We start from the raw sequence: 10337 nt of genomic DNA, 5'->3' as shown, positions 1-10337 counted from the left end.
TTTTATGTATAAAAAAAGTTGGAACGTTAAAAAAATGTCGAGGTTCAGAAAAAAGATAAAATAATTTTCAGTGAAGTTCCTACCAAAATGCAGTACCTAAACATACTTTATTGTACTCTGATACATTTTCCAAAGTTTCAGCTCGATATTTTATTTATAAAAAAAGTTCTTAGGTTTAAAAAAACATTCAATGAACTGAAAAAGTGAGGTCGGTAATATAGGTATTTAGCTGTGTCACATGCCCTTAACCTAAAAATGATTCTAGATCGCATTTCGGTGCACATGCGTTGGCTTCATAAAAGTTTCCGTTGATCTCGATTTTGATCTCAATTCTAAAGAGTAGGCGGCGCGTTTAAATCCAACTAATAGGTGAAGAGATAATGTGGCTTCAGACTTCGCAATTATATCGCCAACTCTTTTTTATGATAGAATATCTCGGTGTAACTCAGTGGAGCATTTTTTATATTCATCAAATTATATGACTCCTCGTTTTTTCTTCGAGACGATTTCAACCGACTTTACATGCTCTTTTAAATTACAATCAATAATGTCATGTTTCACCAATTAAATAATATTGAAGTACTTACTTTTCAAAGATGATTCCATTTTGGAAAACAGAAATTTGTTCACCACTTCTCAAGTTATGCGTTATTTTTGCAGTCGTTTTTCACTTGTATAAAATACGTTGAATATTACTCGTGAAACTCTCACTTTCCGACTCAATCGCTGAGTGAAAAACAAATATTTTGTGGTCATTGCATGTCGCAATAAGTTACACATATACTGCTGAGACTTACCTATAAGTAAATAAAACTTAGGGAAATTTTTTTTTTTTGGGGGTTTTTGACCACCTTTTTCCGATTTTTGAACACTGTGTAATGATATTATATTATCTAATAATATTAATGATGATGTTCCCGGCACTATACATGTTTATATCATTTGAATAATTGCAATAATAATAATCAATTATTAATATTAACTTCTATATTGGCTGCTGGTAGAGCGCGACCAGCCTGGCAGTCTTTTCCGCTTGTGACTGGTGCGCGAACCAATCGGAACGTCGGGGTAATTTTAACAAAAGAAAATTTCACGGTCGTCAAAAATCGGGTGACGGAGAAAAAACAAGGTTCGTCGAGGTCAGAGTTCCTGGTAATAAGCGTAGAATAGAGAAAAATTAATATTTTCAGATTTCAGCGGAAAAGTGAAGATTATTCTATTATATTGAATGCGCGATTTTTCCGTCTGTCTAAAATGCCAACATAAGAATAAGATACCTCCGAAACTTTCACTTCTATTTCCATAGCGACCGCCACATTGTTTTCTATTCTCCCAAAGAGAACGAGTTTTCAATATATTTAATTCCTTTTAATTGTACCGGTAACGCACCTCACAGAGATATTTTTTATTCCTCAGAAGTGGTCATATTTTGATTTTATTTGATTCCTTCTAATAAGTTCACAAAATATGTGTAATAAGTTGGTTTAATTCCTTCATGTGGAATGTAAATTCTAAAATTTTAATTCTCACCAATTCAACTCTGCCTCTTCAGAGTTAAAATTATTGAAATTCGCACATTTGCATAGATATCTTTGTTGCATTTTTTAAGACGTTTAAATAAATTGTCAAAATATAAATAAATATAAATTTGAATTTTAAAAGTTCCCTTTGATAAAGTATTTTTTCCTTATATTTTGAAATAATTAAAAATTAGATCCGTAATGATAGAAAATAATCAAATTTGATACTTCAATTATCTTACACAATTTAATTATTAATGATAACGCTACTGAAAACTTTGAAAAAGAAATCAAAGTTTAAAAATCGTAAACTTTCTGTAATTTTTTCAAAAATATTTAGCATTGTTTGGCACTATTTTCCAAAAGACAATACTCCTGTATAAAGTTATATTAACATTGGCATTTTCTCTTAAATACAGAAATTGTAAACTTAAAAAAATACAAAATATAATGATAATGGATTTAGAAAGAAAATTATATTACTATGTTCTAATACAATTATAATTTTTTTGAAATATTTACATAATACATTTCAACGAAAACATTTTTTTAAATATTTAGATAAAATTGTGTTTGAAATATTAAATTATTGATCAGTTTTCTTCATATCAAGTATATTGGTTTATTCTTTTTTAGTTAATAACGCTATGTTTTTCCTGCCATTCAAATTATTATTTAATTATTCTTGATTTACATTTTTTAAATTTATTAATCATCATTGTTCTACTTTATCCATTATATTGTACGTTCTTGCATACACTTTTGTTTGCTTGCGGAAAAGCGTTGAAATACAAGTTTTGCAAATGGCGGCGTCCGCGTTCTTGTGTGTGCAAAATGGTTTGCTGTTGCATTGATGGGCGTGCATCCACAAGCTACGTTAGAAAAAAAGAAAAAGGAGACAGGCTTGAGAAACGTCACTTCGTTTGCCCTAGCACAGTCATTTGGATGATCTTGGACACCAAATGTCATGTGTTCCATTTTAAATATGCCAAATCGAAGAAATTTCGCGTAAAACTATTACCGGTATTTCAGAAGTGTTTGCTGAAAAAACATGGTAAGTTTAATTAATATTTTTGTTTGTCACCTTGGAAAATAGCAAAAGTTTGAACATTTAAAATAAGTGGCTTAAAGCCGTACAATATTTTTAATTAATTTCAATTTTAAACTGAAAAGTACATCAAAACTTCAATTTTAGTTTTCGTGTTTTATGTTTTATTGGAAGTACTTAAGATTTGGAATCTAGTTTATCTTATCCCTCAATTTCCTAGGATGGAATTCCTAGTTTGAGATCGAAAATCTGAAACAAAATTGGACTTGAAGCAACACGTTCTTATACAAACGTGGAGGCTTGAGATTTTGAAATCGAAATTCTGCAGAAATTCTGGCGTTTTCATAATACATATAAGGCAAAGGGGTTTGAATTTGCAATCCGCTGTTGCGTTTATAGTACAAATATTTTATTGTAAATAATATTGCATATGAAGGAAAAATAAAAGATTAGAGTAGTTAGGAATATGTTACCGTAATTGGTAACTTTATTAATTACATTCATTAACTATGAATTTTCTCTAAACACATATGAAGTACTCTTCCTTCTATGGCAAATGCTGTGGCGTACCCCACTTAGCTCTTTTTGGTTAGTTAACTACATACTTTTTTCGTACTATTCAATGTGTCATTAGTTAGCATGATATCTTAATATTTAATTTATTTTTTACGGCAGAAAGTTTTCGCAAAGTAGAAAATGAACAGCCTGCACCAGGAGGAGAGGCTGTGGCAATGATTTTAATCATCCCAACGAAAATCTGGTTGATATTAGATGGACAAAAACTAGAAGAAACTGATAACATATGGGCCGCGACACAACTGCTCATTTCGGCTTTATTTATATTTTATCGAAAATACTCTTCGCATACGGCATGTACACGGGAATTTTTGCATATATGTATTACAAAGTTAAAGAAAAGTGATAGGTGATAAGCCGCTGCAATCGTTTCTCAAACATTCCGAAGTATTGATAATATAATCACTAAACTTCCGCCCAAAATGTTGAATAATATTCGTTTATTTATTCTGTTACTGTGTGTGTGTGTTACGAGGTTAACGGAAAGTAATACGTAATAAGCCGTTCCAATCGTTTCTCAAACATTCGGAAGTATTAATAATTATTGTAAAAGTAGTTTGATTCATGCGAAATATGATTAGTCCGTGCTTCTTATGGCTGTATAAAAATAAGGCATTTATTATTCTGAATATAAAAACACAATAAACTTTTTGGTTAAAAAAGTTCGTCTATTTAATACGGATCGTCTTTTTTTGCATAAAAAAACTTCGATTGTTCTGATGCGTCGAATGAACCAATGCGATCAATAAAAATTAATGTAAATAATAATAGCCTTATTTTTGCTTAATTATTTTTACCTTATTTTCTTAATCGAGAAAATAAGCGTTACGAGGCTAACTAAAAGTGATACTATAATATACTTAAAGTCGCAGAATCTCTCGAGGGCCAATTATGTTACTTTTGATAGAAAATTCGATGACATTTTTTTCCGATTTGTTAAAAAAAATGTTCTACGCAGTTATGTGTATTTGAATTTTGTGCTTCGATTTTCGAAAATCTCCAACTTTTTAAACCCCTATAACTTTTTACTTCTATCAGATATTTATTGTCATCTTTCTCAGTTTGATAGCGTCTGTTTCTCTTTTTGCGGAATACACCGAAAAATTTGAAAAAGGTTCAAAATTTAACAAATATCGGCGGGTTCTCTGAAAATATTAAAAGTCGAATTTCTTAACAACAAAATAACACGAACTTAAAGTTTTCGCCAATATTTTTGTTGAATTTGTTCTTCCATGAGCAAGACATCTTGTGAATTTTATGCTAAATATATGTTTTGATCAAAGTTAGCACGTCTAAAAATGTTCTGTAAAAAAACTGCTATTTTTTTGCAATATTTTGCATCTTGCATCGTTAACGACAACAATTAAAAAATTATATTTTTAGGAAAAAAATTCTATAGCCTAAAAAATAGTTTAGCCCATATAAGGATGATGGGATTCATTTCTTCTATTATCAAAATTTTTTTTAAAATATATCGGACAGAATGAAAAAGGTGAGCTTTTCCAGAAAATATTTTCTTCATGTTTTTGAAATTTAAACAAAAAAATATTCGAATATTTTCTGGAAAACACCACATTTTTATTTTTACTTCTATTTTGTTAATATTTCTGCGTATACAAGAAAAATAACTTATCAGATTCATGCGGACTAAACCATTTTGCCAGATATCTCAAAAGAGCTAAAAATATTTTTCATCGAACTTGTTTTGACGTGTGAACTGTCATTTGAACTTTTTTTTTGGTATCTGTCATCATTTAAGAGAAAAATTAAAAATTTCAGTTTTATGAAAAAAATCCCCTTTTAACAAAATTTATATAACTTACATAAAACTCAACAGATGCATGAAAGAATTAATCTTAATCATAAATTTTTGAAAAAAATATAAGTGTGTGTTTTTTGAGCGAATAAACTTTTAATATTCTCAGAAAACCCACTGTCTTTTCGGTAATTTTTGAAAATTTTAAACTTTCAAGTTGATTTAAAAATAAGACAATAAACGCCATAAAAATAAAAAAGAGAGCGATAAATATTTCAATGGAGCCAACAGTTTTAGAAGTCTAATTAAAACTTGAGCTGTTTTGAAAGATTAGTTTGTTTTATGCGACGTATGATTAGTCCATGCTTCGTATAGCTGTATAAAGATAAGGCATTTATTATTTTTCATATAAAAACATTGTAAACTTTTTAGTTAAAAAAGTTCGTCTATTTAATTTGGATCGACTTTTTTAGATTTCAAAAATAGTACGCTTCGATTGTTCTGATACTTCAAATGATTAAAAATGCTCAAAAAAATTTATAGAAATATTAATAACCCTACCGACAGAAATCTCTGAGTATATTCTAAAGATTCTCTAGGGTCAGAGAAGCCCAGAGAAATTCTCCCCAGGCACTCAAGTAGATATATTTAAAGGTCCAGGTAGCTCTTTTAAATGTTTCAAAAGGCTTTAAAATGTCCTTTCCGGAATTGAAATAGAAATACGATCATAAATAACAAGCAGAGAGGGTGAAATTGAAATAAGAATTCGATCATAAAGAACAAAGTGAGGCTATATCCATAGGGGCGATCGTCTTTTCCTTCACGGCTACCTGCGGAACCTTCCCCTTTCACTGCTAAACAACACTACCCCTCACTGGATTCGAAGTTGCTCCAGGACCTCGATGCTATGGAAGTGTTATTCTTTGGTTAATAATTCTGTCTTTAATATAAATACATTCTTTAACTTGAAATAAAAATTTTACTTTATTTTATTAATAACTAATGTTAAAACAAGCAGTATTCTTCAAACAATTTCTTTTAATGACATACAACACTGATGAAAAAAAATTACGATGCAGTAGTCAACTTTGTTGACAAATTTTTTTTAAGTTGTCAGAAAACATTGCAGTTCCTTGAAAATTGCCCTGTAGTAAAAATATCAAATTAAAGACAACTTTGTAGTCGAATAATTATTTGAGTATTCTTTAAAAAATGTTCTTTTCCTTTTGACGAAAAGTTTATTTTGAAAGCTAAACCATTTTTTTTACTTTTACAGAAATAATTCTTATGATAAAAGAAAATTTATTACCTATTTTCACGAATTCTTTAGTTAAAATGTTTAAAAGTTAAAAGCAGAATTATATAATTATATAACTATAATGTTTCATTTTTTACATTTTGTACTACAGTGTGATTTTGGAAATTTTTTATATAAATAAAAAATTTACATAAATAATTTTAAACGGTAAAAGAAAACTCAGTACATGACAATTTCAACAAATTAAATTATAAACATTTTGAAAAATTAAAAAATGTACAGGGATATAAAACTTTGTTAAAGAAAAATTTGTATATAAGAAATAGAGAAAAATTTTTTAAGTACAATGTTCCTCGACAATCTGTATTCTTACTACTGTAAAAAAAATTTGCATCAACTTTTCATCGATATAACGAAAATAAAAGTTTGTTAAGAATATTTGAATTAATATTTAGCTACAAAGTTTTTTTTAAATTTTGTATTTTTACTACAGTGCGTCTTTGAAGAGAAAATTTTTTATTTTCATAGATATTATTCCTCATCATAACAGAAAAATTCATTAAATAGCATTATTTCACTTATACATAAAAAGCTGTGTTTAAGGGTTTCAATAAAAAAATTGGATTTAATATACGTGGCTAGGAAATAATGTTCAAAGAGTTCTTCGACTGCAGTGTTTCCTGAAAACTTAAACAAAAATTTGTTTATACATTTTCTTACAAAATTTTCCTACTAAATTTTAATTGTCTTTTAATTATTTTTTCTTCGTTCACAGATTTTTTTAAAGAAAAGTAATTTCAATTGTCGAACAGCATACCTGCAAGAAATGATGTACTTTTCACAGATTTAAGAACACTAACTGTTAAGGATCCCCATTATGTGCCAAAATATTTGAAACAACTCAATTGTTTGCAATTCACCTGGCCCGAAAGGCAACAATGTACATCAACAATTTCTGAAAAATTTAGTTTTGAGGGCCAATAAAATCCCCCAGCGATGATCAAGTTATTATTATTTTAAATAATATTCTCTTTCAATAATTTTTGAAAAATGCGCTTTTTTCTTAAATTGTCAGCAGCTTTACCAACGAAAAAATAATACAAAATTTATTTAGAATCACTTTATTAGCGCAATGGGGAGCTTATGAAAATTTAATACTCTAATCGAAATTGTTGAGTATCTAACTATATTTACGATTATATTCTCAAACTCGTCAATTTGTCAGTGATTTTGTTGGCCTATTAGCATTTGAATCGAGGAATAGGCGTGGAAATAACAAGGAAATGGGTAAGTTGAAAGACAAAGGATTAATCTTTATGGGGAACCTAACACCGAGGGCCAGAAGCAACTTCGAATCCAGTGACGGGTAGTGTTGTTTGGCAGTGGAAGGGGAAGGTTTCGCAGGTAGCCGTGCAGGAAAAGACGATCGCCCACTCAGGTAGCCATGCAGGAAATGACGACTGCCCACCAATAGAGTAGCCGACACTCAAGAGTCCTTTGTTAAGCTTTCAGATTAACTTTTTTTTTAAATGCTTAAAATTGAAATTAATACAACGTTTCTCGTAAATGGAATGAGATAAGCCAAAAAATACTACATTTTTGAATCCACATAAAAAATTGTATATTAGTATATAAGTTATAACTATAAGTAAGTATAATGAGAAAATTCATTAATTAAAAAAAAAGTGCTAATAATTTTGAAGACAAATTTAAAAAGAGATAGTCGAATTAGCAATGGCCAACTACTGTAAATAACTCTGCCCGGCCGGTACGTGACGAATACAAAAGGAACATTATATTACCGTCGCACCACTCTTAAAAGGACCACTAAAAGGACCTTGAAAATGCTCCAAATCTCTCAGACTATCTCAGAGACTAAATCGTTTCAAATCTACTCTGTTCATAGTCTCAAATGGGCCAAGCTATTTCGCTGGAGAATACACAGAGATTTCTATCGGTAGGGAATAACCTAATTTTTACTTCTGGATCAAGAAATTCTGATTGTATCACACAATTGAATAATATTATGTTCTGTTTTGTAATACATAATATAAACATTATAAAGTTTATCGTTTCCAAAAATTGAATAATTGTTAACCAATAATTAAGCGTCCTTGGCCAAAGGTATAATATTTAATCGTGGATAAAGTTCCGAAAAGCGCTTACCTCCGATTAATTCGAAACTTCGTGTACCTATGTATTTTGACGCGTTGATTTTATTTTCTTGGTGAAAACCATGAAAAACCCATAAAAATCATGTTTCCTTACGTTTATCTCAGTGAATAGTGAAAATTTATAAGAAAGTTTCAAATAAAAGTTGTAGATCTTTTGAAAATACATATTTTATGTTTAATATATTTTTACCCTACGACTAATGGTTTTCGACAAAATAGACGATAAATATGAAAAATCACAGATATACTGCAAAATGTTTAGCGGTGCGACTTAAATTGTATAAAAAATTCCTGGAAGGCTGGATGGACGTTAAATATTGAAAATCGCAGAAATACTGAACATAAAAAATTCTTGGAAGGTTGAGTCTAATTCTGTGACCAGTCAGAGGGGTGCCTTCCCGCCCCCATGAGACGCTGGAAAGAAGGTCGTGTGTTATTTAAGTTATTTTTGTGACCACTCATTGGGATGCCTTCCCGCCCCCATGATACGTTGGAAAAGGGGTCGTGTGTGACATAAATTTTTTCTGAAACCTTTCACAGGGGTACCTTCTCGCCCCCCATTACACGTTGGAAAAGGGGTCGTGTGTGATCTAAGTTTTTTCTGAGACCAATCACAGGGGTGCCTTCCCACCCCCACGAGACGCTGGAAAGGGGGTCGTGTGTTATTCAAGTTTTTTCTGGGACCAGTCATAGGGTTGCCTTCCCGCCCCATGATACACTGGAAAGGGGGTCGTATGTTATTTAGGTTTTTTCTGGGACCAGTCACAGGGGTGTCTTCCCGCCCCATGAGACGCTGGAAGAGGGGTCGTGTGTGACCTAAGTTTTTTCTGGAATCAGTCATGTCTGACCTAAGTTATTTTTGTGACCAGTCATTGGGATGCCTTCCCGCCCCCCATGAGACGTTAGAAAGGGTGTCGTGTTTTACTCAAGTTATTTCTGTGGCCACTCATAGGTGTGCCTTCCCCCCCCCCCATTACACGTTGAAAAGGTTATCGTGTGTGACCTAAGCAACTCTACACTTCGTACCGAAATTTCCCTTATTTTTTCGAAAACTGTCAGTCGTATGGTAAAAATATATTGAACATAAAATATGTATTTTCAAAGGATCTACAACTTTTATTTGAAGCTTTTTTTTTTATAAATTTTCACTATTCACTAAGATAAACGTAAAAAACATGATTCTTATGGGTTTTCATGGTTTTCAACATGAAAATAAAATTTGCCGGTATTTTCACTATCATATTCGTGATCAGCGCGTCAAAATACATAGTATATGGATTTTCAAATTAATCGGATGTAAGCGCTTTTCGGAACTTCACCCTTTGCAATAAATAATTTTATAATTTCCCCAATTTCAGCCTATATTTCTTAGCCCCACAATAAACACGTGACCTTTTTTTGTAATTTTACGATTTACTGAAAATTTACAACTGATAGGAAAAGTTACAACTGCTGGAAAGTTACCAGTTTTTTTCGTGAAAATCTAACATGTCATAAATTACCAACATGGAACAGGGATTTTACGATTTCCAGGAGAAATACATTACTTCAAAGTGCTATAGCAAAGCGGGATTGACATACACTGTAGTTGGTAAAAACCCCTCGATCAACGTAGGTTATAATCAGCCCTATGCATCGCCCGTGTATGCGTATGTAGTAGTTGTTATTTTAGCATCCGGAGGGGTATCAGAGCTGCCAGATCGTGGATGAAATTTACCCCCACCATACCTACCTTTTGGGAGCCGCAAAACAGAAGGTGCATGATTACCACTGTGAGTTCGTATGTAAGCCGAAAATGCACGATTCGACTTCTGTGTTCTGCTGTACGATGATTGCCGATCTGAAGGCTTCGGAACCCTTCGGTGGTCTTCTATTTATATCTCGCTCCCCATTTGAAAGAAATTGAACGGTATCTTCCACAGAAATGTGAAGGATCAGTCAATGTCTTGTGAGCTAACGTTTGCTTTCCTTAAATCGCCCGGATTGAAGTCTGGTACAGAGGGTT

General features: G+C 31.5%; 1 protein-coding gene across 2 annotated transcripts; it reads left to right on the top strand.

The window, feature by feature from the left end:
- The first annotated feature begins 2463 nt into the window (after positions 1–2463).
- On the top strand, positions 2464–3858 carry LOC117175166. Of its 2 annotated transcripts, XM_033364764.1 has the most exons (3): positions 2476–2574; positions 3105–3156; positions 3244–3858. In XM_033364764.1, the coding sequence occupies exons 1-3, from the start codon at positions 2572–2574 to the stop codon at positions 3495–3497; spliced, it is 309 nt and encodes a 102-aa protein (XP_033220655.1). In that variant the 5' UTR covers positions 2476–2571; the 3' UTR covers positions 3498–3858. The 2 variants fall into 2 exon arrangements, 1 of the variants encoding a protein (XP_033220655.1); XR_004467445.1 differs by lacking the exon at positions 3105–3156 and having other exon boundaries at positions 2464–2574.
- Positions 3859–10337: the final 6479 nt, after the last annotated feature.

This window comes from Belonocnema kinseyi, chromosome 6 (genome assembly GCF_010883055.1).
Source record: "Belonocnema kinseyi isolate 2016_QV_RU_SX_M_011 chromosome 6, B_treatae_v1, whole genome shotgun sequence".
Lineage (NCBI taxonomy): Eukaryota > Metazoa > Arthropoda > Insecta > Hymenoptera > Cynipidae > Belonocnema > Belonocnema kinseyi.
Note: the sequence above shows the minus strand (reverse complement) of the source record. Positions and strands in the feature narration are given on the sequence as shown.